The 11,394-nt window shown below is 38.5% G+C and overlaps 2 protein-coding genes across 4 annotated transcripts in view; one reads left to right on the top strand and one right to left on the bottom strand.

Moving 5' to 3' along the window:
- Positions 1 to 1,891: 1,891 nt before the first annotated feature.
- On the top strand, positions 1,892 to 10,176 carry gabrp (gamma-aminobutyric acid type A receptor subunit pi). 2 transcript variants are annotated; one of them, XM_063876806.1, is made up of 10 exons: positions 1,892 to 2,469; positions 3,662 to 3,743; positions 3,892 to 4,004; positions 4,107 to 4,171; positions 4,252 to 4,469; positions 5,311 to 5,393; positions 6,038 to 6,175; positions 6,285 to 6,437; positions 8,003 to 8,196; positions 8,955 to 10,176. In XM_063876806.1, the coding sequence occupies exons 2-10, from the start codon at positions 3,691 to 3,693 to the stop codon at positions 9,285 to 9,287; spliced, it is 1,350 nt and encodes a 449-aa protein (XP_063732876.1). In that variant the 5' UTR covers positions 1,892 to 2,469; positions 3,662 to 3,690; the 3' UTR covers positions 9,288 to 10,176. The 2 variants fall into 2 exon arrangements, with proteins under 2 accessions (XP_063732876.1, XP_063732875.1); XM_063876805.1 differs by lacking the exons at positions 1,892 to 2,469; positions 3,662 to 3,743 and having other exon boundaries at positions 3,908 to 4,004; positions 4,081 to 4,171.
- The window catches only part of afap1l1a (actin filament associated protein 1-like 1a), a 32,124-nt gene continuing 30,556 nt past the window's right edge, over positions 9,827 to 11,394 (bottom strand). For both annotated transcript variants that reach the window (XM_063876803.1, XM_063876804.1), the window contains exon 19: positions 9,827 to 10,778. In XM_063876803.1, coding sequence (XP_063732873.1) covers positions 10,752 to 10,778 — 27 coding nt within the window. In that variant the 3' untranslated portion in view covers positions 9,827 to 10,751. The remainder of the gene's footprint in view (positions 10,779 to 11,394) is intronic.

Below are 11,394 nucleotides of genomic sequence, written 5' to 3'. Positions count from 1 at the left end.
CATCATTTTACACCAACGTAAACAGCCTTGCCAGAGGTCTGCGCTCTCAGAATAACGGTCTAGTTTATAATATATTAATGGTGCAAAATAAAGCGGTTTGATTTGATTAATCTGTCACCGACCAGGTTTGCTTTTACAGTACTCATGGGTGTCATCTGAATGTGGCAGTTCTTTCTGAATGTTAGTTGTTGTGGTTTTCTAATGTCAATTATTGGCTTAATTTAAGTGCAAAATAATTGTTTTGTGAGGTGTAAGAGGCCTTTGTCCCTCATTTCCTTCTGTGCCTTTTCTTTCTGACCTATATGAAAACAAAAGTCAACATTGGATCATTAGAGCTTCAGTAGGTTTACCTACCTGACATAACATTGCACTTCATTTTTTGCTTTTATTGATTTTACTTCAATTTACAGCGTTACTATGTGTCTGAAGCTGGTTCATTATTTCAGGAGAAAATATGTTCGCAATGAACCATATATGAAAAGGCAATTTTCAGGACCTAATATACAGTATATGGGACATGGTTAAGCAAGTGAATACACATATTAAGTATGAGGACGGGGAACATAAGAAAATCACGTGTTGACTGACACATCTACATCTATTCACTAAGGTAACCACACAGTGTCGTGGAACAAAATTAGAAAAATAAATGGTGTGAACAAAACATGGAAAGAATGCATGCCCAGGAGAAAGAGCGCATTGGTGTGCTATCCCCTATAAACTTTCACATAAAATGTAATGGAAATTTGAGTGTAAGACACAACTGTGAAGACATTAATGTTGAATCTACCAAGAGAGGCAGCTATACAGGAACATTAAAGTGGCCGATAAATCTTGGGGGATGCAAAGAAATATGAACATTGGGAAAGATAATAAAAGCATGAGAGAAATGGACAGGTGGACAAATATGGATAAACAGGGGTCATGTAAATTGTGAACTACAAAGGAAAACAGTCACACACAGACAGGCAGGTATAGACAGAGGCCGCCAGGTGGACGCTGACTTACACTGAGTTTTCTTCAACTCTGACATCGCTGGGTGGCTTGAATTATTTATTAGCCCACTAACACACACATCTGACATAACCCCCCTCAGGTGCTTCACAAACGTCTCCATTTGTCTCATTCAATGTCAGCAAGTGCTAGCGGTGTGTGCACTTTGATTCACATAGTAAATGCAAATTAGATCACCTCCTGTTCATTCAACTACAATCCACTCATTATCATGTAATGCACAAAAAAGGCTGTTTATCCAAGAATAAGACACCACCGGAGCATGAAATTAGGAATAAGAAAGCTTTACGTCTGCAGTGAGTTACTGATACACAAAGTAGTCCAGGGCAGGGACATGTATGCCTGTTAGCAACCAGTTGACATCAATAGTCAGTACTGGGGGGAGCAGGCTGGGAAAGGAATAGGCTGTAGCAGGTCGATCGTATGCGCTGAAATCTCATAAAGTGTTATTAGGCTTCGCTCAAGGCTTTCTCACACATGCTGGAACTCCTACCAACGGGCCCTCGGAGGTCAGTATATATAATTAGAGTTGTATCACTGAGATCAAATTTAAATTGATCACAGTGAGGATGGAGGTAACAGATTGACCATTCAGCACAAAAAGTGCTTTGGTCTGCTGTGTGTGGATAAGTCATCATCACCATCACTACCATCATTAGGGTTTACCATAATCAGTGAGCAAAATGTGGAGAGCAGGAGATTTTTGTAGACAGGGTTGGAGGCTGCAGGAGGGGAGTTTAAGGAGTGGTGAATAGAAACGAGTAGTCTCACATATGTTATGGGAGCGACACAGGTATTTTATGAAAATTAAGATAAGGATGAAAGTTATTTGGGTGATGACACCGATGCAAGGTAGCAGAGTTTGAGGTGAGGAGACGGCATAAAGGAATGAGACAAAGGAGTGCTTAAAAGCCCAGAAGGAGGTGCGGTGTCAGTGTAAATTGGAAGGGAAGGGTAGACGATAGAGATTTAGGGCCAAGAGAAAAACAACATGTAGGAGGAGAATTAGGGGGAGAAAATATGTTGGATCAAACTGGATGTCAGTAAAAAAAAAAATCTTATGTGTGGGGGCTGTGAAAGAAACAGGGGAGAGATGCAGTGTAAATGAGAGGGTGAGTGGCATAAACAGAGAGGGAGAGAGAGAGAGGGAGGGAGGTGGGTGCACAGAGGCTCTGGGGGAGATGAATACAGCTGTGCAGAGAGACGGGGAGATGCACAAACAACAAAACAACCAACAACAGACCACGCATCAGGACCAAATGATAGGAGAAACTGGGGTTTGTATTTAGATGGAAGAGATGCAAAGATATCTTCATTAAGGAAGGAGGAAAATCTCAGACTCGCACAACATTTGGGACGGAGGAAGAGAGAAAAGTGGGGGAGGAAACAAAGAGAGAGTGGAAAGAGAAGAGGAGTGACCTGAGGTGGAAAAAGGACACCAGAAGACTGAAACAGGTAAGAAAAAGATGGAGACATGATAACCTGGAAATGAGAAGTCTGTTTGTATATATATATATATATATATATATATACATATATATATATATATATATATATATAACGTATATATATATATATACATTATATATATATATACATTATATATATATATAATGTGTATATATATATAATGTATATATATATAATGTATATATATACATTATATATATATATACATTATATATATATATATATATATATATATATAACGTATATATATATATACATTATATATATATAATGTATATAGATTATTCTGTAGTAAGTCGATACATGGCTGGAGGGAAATAGATAATAGGAAGTGCGGGCTTAAGGAAATTGAAAAGCAAGTGCATGAATAATCCAACATAAATAGTCTTTTAGAGAATTTAGAGAAAAAAGATTTAAGCTCATAAGCTACAAACAATAAACAAGAAAATGAATGAAAAATATTGTGGCATGAATTAATCGTTAACTGGCATATGTGAAGAAAAAACCTGCTTAAAACCATTATTAGAAAAGAAAAGTCGTGTTCACATGCATCATGATTTATAATGGCAGGGCTGTGTGACTGAAACACTAAATATTTAATGCTATGCTGAGGTGATATTACAATGGAAGAAAAGGAAACACAAACACATGAATGATGGTTTTATATAGTGTGTACAAAAGTAGGACTTAAGGAGGGCTGAAGTCTATTACTGCCAGTTAGATTTATCTGCCTGGAGAGGAGAGTGGCGAGTGAAAACTAGACAATGGGGAGGCTTTGAAGAGTTAGAGACAGGATTAGTTGTAAGAGAAGTGTTGAATAAACCATGAGGTTGCAGCCACATTAATCAGCAGGTGACAGGCTACATTTACCTGCAAGAAAGGCATACAAACGAACATGTAAATAAGTAGGAAGGGCTTCATCGTTCTTTATTTTCAAGCAGCAACTAATGAACTCAATGACCAGGAAGTTTCCACCTTATTTTTTTAAGTAATAGGGTACAGTTTTATAACATCAAAGCCTGAGGATGGCTGTTGTTTTAAACATTTTCCCTTAGCTTTGGGATCAGATCTGGTCATGTGCTGCCATCCTATGGTGAAACAATGCTATTCCATGACTTGCAGAAGAATGATTTGTGAGTTTGTTGTGTTTTTGTTTGTCACATCTCTCCGTGAACAGCCGCTAACTTCTGTACCTGTCGATCCAAAATGTCTGCCCGGCTGCACATGCTACTGACCCTCTGCCTGACCTTCACACAGGGGTGAGAGTCCAAAGGCCAAACACCCATGTGTAGGGTTAAGAACACGTGCTGTCATTAATATTTGTATGGATTGAAAATGCAATTCCTTAGCTTAGTCCTCAATTTTATGGTCCATATCTTGTCTCATTTCTCTCTTGATTGCTGTCAGTGGTTGTACGTACTCTGGCAATCACTGGGGCGAATGGAACGACTCTCAGCTGCAGCCAACAATTCAGAAGCTGATGAAAGGATACAACCGTTACCTTAGGCCTAATTTCAATGGTAGGGATGAGCGTGATTGTTTGATTTAGTTGAGATTGATGATTGATTCAATTTGGGTGCTTGTGTATCCCCGAAGAAAACCTCTGTCTGTCTCTGATAGAGGGCCTGTGGAAATTGGAATGAGTCTAGACATCGCCAGCATTGATGCCATCTCTGAAATCAACATGGTACACCACTATCCTTACTTATTTTTTCCATTATAGGTGAATGAAGATATAATAGAAGTCTTCCTTACATATTTGTTTAGGACTACACTGCAACCATCTTCCTCCGTCAGCGCTGGCGTGACTCCCGCCTGGTGTTCCCTGGGAATGAGAGTGTAAGCGTGGATGGGCGCCTCGTGTCCCTGCTTTGGATCCCTGACACCTTCATCCCAGACTCGAAGCGTTCCTTTCTTCATGACGTCACAGTGGAAAACCGCCTCATCCGCATCTTCAGCAATGGGACTGTTCTCTACGCGCTACGGTACAGGTTTATGTTCATTGATTTGACATTTAGTGACATTTTTTACTCCTGCATGTGTCACACAATTCACATTCTGGAGAGCAAGTATGAGTATTCAGGACCTGAGGGAAAAATGAAAGGGGGACACTAACTGAAAGGTCCAAGGAAATCAAAGGAAAGGAAGGCAAAATCTACGCATATTCTTTTTTCCAACCGTGAATGTATCATCACTTATAAGTCATATAACTTAAGATCAATGCCCCTGAATTTCTGTATTTTTAGAGCTCTTCAAACTAATCAAATTGATTTAGGGAAGACTCCCCTTTAGCCTAAGTCAAAACACATCCGGACATCTTATCAGACTGATAGAGAATTCATACAGCTTTACTGAGGACAGCAATGGCAGTACAATGCAGGACATTCCTTATAATACTCTTTTTGAATACAAGAACACATTTTGACTCAACTGTTTTTTGAAGCTGATTAAGCATGATTGCTTTGTACTTGTCAATATTGTCCGTGTCCATGTTCACCAATTAAAAATCTACAATGTTTTCATACCCAATCAGTAAATGTTGCTGTACATATAATACACAGACTCAGAACACTAATATCTCTAAGTCAGCAATATATCAACTGAAGATTTTTAAATTCTATTAAGACTGCCATTTATAAATATTAATGCATGGCATACATAATAATCTGACACTTCAGATCCAAGTCTTTGTTCTTTTGAACGAAGGATAAAGGGGAGAGTTCTTTGTTGTCACTAGTTATAAACTTCCCTGTCGTACATCAAAGGAGTACCAGTGTTTCAGGGGAGTTGTTCTCATGATCTTCCCACTGTATGAATAAACAACAGCATCACGGCTACCATCGCCTGCAACATGGACCTGACCAAGTACCCCATGGACAGACAGGTGTGCACCCTGCAGCTGGAGAGCTGTGAGTATCTGAGAAACCATCATCATCATCATCTCCATCATCATCATCATCATCATCCTCTTCATCATCATCCAACAACAACATCTGTGTAGTGAGTACCACACTGAAATGTTACTTTTAGCATATCATTAAAACTGTAGAGTTGTGCAGTGATACTTTTATGGCTGACCCGGAAGCTAGCATCACATAGGCTACAAAGACAAAAAGCAATGGGATTTTTCCAATGGCTTTCAACACTACTTAGACTCGAAAAAAAAACTAGTACTTACGTATATTATCCTTTTTATTCATTTTAGTTACTCACACAAGCCATGGGTTCAGGTCCGGACTTATAAGTCCGGACCTGAACCCATATCTTGTGTGAACCTGAACCTGAATGTGAGTCCAGGTACGCAGCAACTTGCAGCGTAAATAAAATAGCCAGAGGTAAATAGCTAAACAAACTATATTACGGTTCCATGACTCCGCTACGCTAACGGTGGCTAATGTTTGGCGCTATGACGTTACTACTAATTTCCAGGTTTACCACTCATTTCTGCACCACTGAAGTGTGTGTGTGTGTGTGTGTGTGTGTGTGTGTGTGTGTGTGTGTGTGTGTGTGTGTGTGTGTGTGTGTGTGTGTGTGTGTGTGTGTGTATTTCCAGGGGGCTACAACCTGCAGGACGTGGTGTTCTACTGGACCAGAGGGAATGATTCGGTGAAGGGTCTCGACATATTGCGACTGGCTCAGTACAGCGTAGAGAGCTACTATACCTCAGTGTCCGAGGCTGTGTATGAGACAGGTAGGATACTTTAACTCAAAGAAGCCCCTTCTAACATGTGGTTCTATATGTTAGCACAATTAATACATTATCATTAAAAACTGTACCTTGCTTTTTGCTCTTTTCACAGGACAATACCCCAAGCTGGTGTTACATTTTGCACTCCGTAGAAACGTACTGTTCTTCATCCTGGAGACGTACGTTCCCTCCATCCTGCTGGTGGTGCTCTCCTGGGTCTCTTTCTGGATTAGCCAGTCCTCTGTCCCAGCCAGGACGTGCATCGGTCAGTACTGGATATCTAACTAGGTTTCACGCTAAAGATCAAAGTATCTAAGTTAAAAGCCTAGTGCATTGATTCTTCATTGTATATATTGATACACTGTTACAGACTTTATGGTCAGACCGATACGACCAAAGCAGAGAAACAATATAACACTATATAGTCACTTTTTAGTAGTGGCTTAATTTAAAATATTAAAAAATAGAATGAAATGTACACAAGTTAGCTGAAAGCTTAGTTTTCATCGGTGATCCCCTTACCTAAATTGGACAGCCATCCTACATTAATTTAAATATATATATGTATATCCAGGGTGCGATTTGTAGGGGGGGGTGGTGAGGATTTCCCCCCCTCTGGTTTTCCTATCCCTACCTCTGCTAAATTATTTTTATCTCCGGTGGGGACAAGGATTTCCCCCCCTTGATAGCGATGAATGCAACTTAACTGCTAGCCTACTTAAACTCTTGAAATCTAACGATCTTCAGTGTCTTTACATCAGAGTAGGCTATTCAGCAGCCTTCTGGCAGACGGTGCATATTTCTGAACGTCATCGAACACAAAAACATTGTAACATTTTTGTGCGGGAACTTCGCAGGAAAAACAGCGCTGAACCAAACATGAAACGCGTTCAGAGCAGCATATCGTCTTACTTTACAGGACCCATTTGCAGAATTGTGGATAGAAGAGGGCCGAAATGCTGCAGACAATGCCCCGATAGGAAAAACGAAAAAGCCACCACAAATTTGTCACCAGAGCCGACTGTTTACTTTGTCTAGTTTTCCAGACCTGTCCCTGAGTGTTGACAGCACGTTGTGCTATTTAGTGAATTATTTTGAGTGTTTGATTTAAGTTAATTGGAGGGTCTTTTCATGGAGAGCATTGATGCTGTTCTATGGTGCTTTCTGCCTGTTAGTGCGTACGCATGTTTTTGTGACGTTGAATAGAAATCCATGTATGGGTTATTAAAAGTTTTGCCATGTTGTGATGGGGACTAATCCACGGACCCGAAAAAAGGGCCTGTCTACTTTTTGCGTTTTTTTCTCCCTAGTTATGCAAGTTAAAAGTCCAATGTTCTTGTCTATGAATAAATTAAAAAAAACATCCCCCCCTCTGTTTTTTTGTCAAATCGCACCCTGTGTATATCAATAGTTTAAAACACACTTCATTGTGGGCAAAATTTAAAATATTTTAGATGATAGGACTATCAGTACATACTAGTACAATTATGTTAATTTAACACAACTTTATTCATCTTTAACAGTTTTTATGCGGATAAAAATAGCATCGAAAACACAATATGTTGGGTTTACATGGTGTTCCAACTTATAGAAAAATAGATGCAGTGGATTGCACCAATTTCTTTAAAGCATTATAACTGTCTTGCATTCATAAGGATGAATAAATATATCATCATCACTGTGGCACCAGCTAAATGAATGACTGAAACCAGTACCCAATTAGATATAAAAGAGCTAAGAAAAAGCAATTCCAAAAAACTGAAATGACACAAATTAGAGTTTCATCCACTACCTAATATTATGGAAACAACACTGTGATGTTATTCCCAGGAGTGACAACAGTCCTGACCATGACCACACTGATGATGGGCGCCCGCACTTCCCTGCCCAATGCCAACTGCTTCATCAAGGCCATCGATGTGTACCTGGGGATCTGCTTCACCTTCATTTTTGGTGCTCTGGTGGAGTACGCCTGTGCACACTTCTATACCATGCAGAACCAGACAGTAGAGGATTTACACAGGGTGAGGAAATGTTCAAACTTAAATATGTGGTGAAAACTATAGTAGAAAGAGAACATAAAGAAAAAACCTTTAGGTGTTTATTATACTAAAGTGTGTCTCGTTGCGTTTTTAGATTTCCAAGAAAGCAAGCTTAAGATAATACCTCATTAGCATATTTACACATAACATGTCACACTAATCAACTGGGGAACATTAATGGTAAGAAATATTAGCTTACATTTATTGAATAACAAATATCCTTAAGGCTGTTGTCTCAAAATACTTTTCTGAGACAGAAATTTCCACTTCAGCAGCTCGAAGGGTTTGATCATAAATCATTAAAAGCAAGATTTATATTACATTTAATTCCTATAAATATTACATTTAATTCCTATAAACATGGCATATATATATATATATATATATATATAAAAATAATATTTTCATATTTAGTGACAAAAAGATATCTTGTCAAATCTATACCTTTGATTCCAACTTGTCAACAAAATGAATCAATAATTTTTAAGCTGGCTTTATCCAATGTTCAGATCCATGATATGGAAATGTCTGCAAATGCAAATGTAATAAAATAATGCCTTTTTTGTCATTTTTAACAGTACATAAAGGAAACTTGTTTACAAAACATACTTTTCTTATTTTAATTACAACACGGTAAGTTTCAAAGTGATTGCTTTGTGTCAAAATGAACCCTACTCACCTTAATGTATCCCCTTAAAGCATGTCAGATAACGACAACGCTGTAACTGTCTCTCCATCAGGAGCTTCTTAGGGATTTCAATGAATCCAACGGAAACGGCTCCTTCCCCATAGTGAGCTCCACCCGGCCAAAACAAGCTGTGGGGATGAGCTCCACTGCAGAGGAGCCCATGGAGCAGGCAGCGAACTGCGACACGAGGAACCGTGCTGGGGCCAAAGAGAAGCTGTCAGGACAGGGCTGTGGCCTGTCCTCAGTGAGGAATGCTTCACGCAGAGCCGCAGCCGCCTTCACGGTGGAAAATCCACATGACATCGATCGCCACGCTCGCACAGCTTTCCCCATGGCATTTCTTTGTGTCAATATCCTCTATTGGCTTTACTATTTGTTTCTCTGAGCTGCTGCATTGTCTATTTCACCATCCTTGAAGCTACTCTGTCTCCTCATTTGAGACCCAATACCATTTGCCACTGGATCTAAACTGATCATCCATGCTTTTTTGTATCGCATATTTATTAACTTTTTGTTGTTCAAACGGCTACAAAATGATGAATTAGAAACTATTCACTATCAGAAATTCTTCTTTGCATTTTACCCTATTGAAAGCTTTTATTAATCATTTTTAAATGGATGGCTACTAACATCTTAACATACAAATAAAGCCTGTCTCTTTCTATTTCCTGACAAATGAGGAAAGAAATGAGGATGAGTAAACTAGTTATAAACAATAGGCTGCATCACACTATACTGTGTTGCATTGAATTGCCTTTATTAAATGACTGATGATGTATTAGTGTTTTTATTTTGGCTTTCATACATTGTTTGTATGAAACTGTATACTGTACTATTACTTCATACCATGTAAAATTAAAATAATAAAAGAGAGACTCGTTCTACTGTAAGTCTGTGATGTAACAAATTAATTAAGATGACATGTTTGAGAATAAGACACACATTTATTATTCCCTTATCCAGGTAGGAGAACAGTAAAGTGCAAAAGTCAACCACAGGTTTAACAAAGAAGTTGTTAAAATGACATAAAAGTGGGGATTTCCCACTCAGAAATGACCATTTTGTTAGTCACTAAATTGTGGAGTATTTATCTGCCAAAAAAGGGAATGTGTAGGATAGTTCAACAGATGGTTTTGATGTTTAGCATAGTTTCAACTCAAGAGAAGAGGCTTATAAATGCAGTTTAAGAAAATATATAATTCACACACATGATACCTCTTTAAGGCAGTGATGATGATGATGATGATGATGATGATGATGATGATGATGATAATGATGATGATGATGATAAAAAGAAATAAATCCTTGAACAATCTATAAACAAAAGTATTAAAACAAACAAAACAGTAGTCATGGCTCACTCTGTACAGGCACATAAAACAAGTACATTTTTTAAGAAGGCATATTGTGGCTTTAAGCGCCTCCATTGTCAAAACACATCACATTTCTCACACCAAACTTACATTTTCTCCACATTTAACACCAGCATTAGAACATAATCCTGTGTTGCCCTTCCTTTTAAAAAGCAATACACTTTTCTTGAGTCTTTCTGCCATAAACCCTCTTTCTTTCTTTCCACATTTTCACCAATTACAATGAAATCACTTGGACACAGAGCTCTGAGTCGTCCTTGGAATCTCCAATTTAGAAAAAATCTTTAAGAAAAATAGAAGAGTAAATATTCAGAGAGATGTACCTCCACCTGCTGGCAATTTCTTTCATTACAGTTTTTTTCCTCTGAAAAGTCTTTGCTTTGAGCTGTAGATGGAGGGATATCCTTAGAAAGTCACAATAACAACATCCTGACCTCCATTCACTCTCTTTTCCAGTCCTCTCCATAATGCTGCCCTTAGGTTGCTTTCTTTGACTCCCATTCCTGTAAAGGTAAAAACATGTAGACAATTCAGTCACAACACAAAAGCAGGTGCAGGTGAAACGTACCCGTAAACAAAGGAACAGCAAAAATAAATAGCACCTTGTTAGGCAACTTTAGTTTTGATGGTCTACTAATAAAGGATTGCAAAAACCAACAAAAAAAGGTAATACACAACAAATAGATTAGGTAAACAATATTTAAAAAACTTAATATCTTTAAACTTGTTAGCCTTTTGGAAATGGCTTCACAATTCTGGAAAAAGAAAATGAAATTGCATTTTGAATGATAAATGGACTTATTGGGGTTAGGGATCTTGCTCAAGGACACATCAACATGTTGACTGCTATGGCTGGGATCGAACCCACAACCTTCTGGTTGAAAGACAACCGCACTACCTCGCAGCCACAGTCACCCTGAGAAAAGCAGCAGCAGCTAGAGAAAAAGATGTGAAACACCTGTGTGTGGCCATAGAATCATTTGCTAACATAATCCTTTCAAATACTATGCCGACACTTAAACGTGAATATCCAAAGTATATATGTGTGAACCATGAAAACCAATTAGACGATGACACGTGCTGCTGTGACCCTATTTACTCCCTGTAAGCCTAAGAAAG

The sequence above is a fragment of the Eleginops maclovinus genome, chromosome 23 (genome assembly GCF_036324505.1).
Source record: "Eleginops maclovinus isolate JMC-PN-2008 ecotype Puerto Natales chromosome 23, JC_Emac_rtc_rv5, whole genome shotgun sequence".
NCBI classification, from domain to species: Eukaryota; Metazoa; Chordata; class Actinopteri; order Perciformes; family Eleginopidae; genus Eleginops; species Eleginops maclovinus.
The sequence above is the reverse complement of the archived record's forward strand: the minus strand, read 5'-3'. Positions and strand labels throughout refer to the sequence as shown.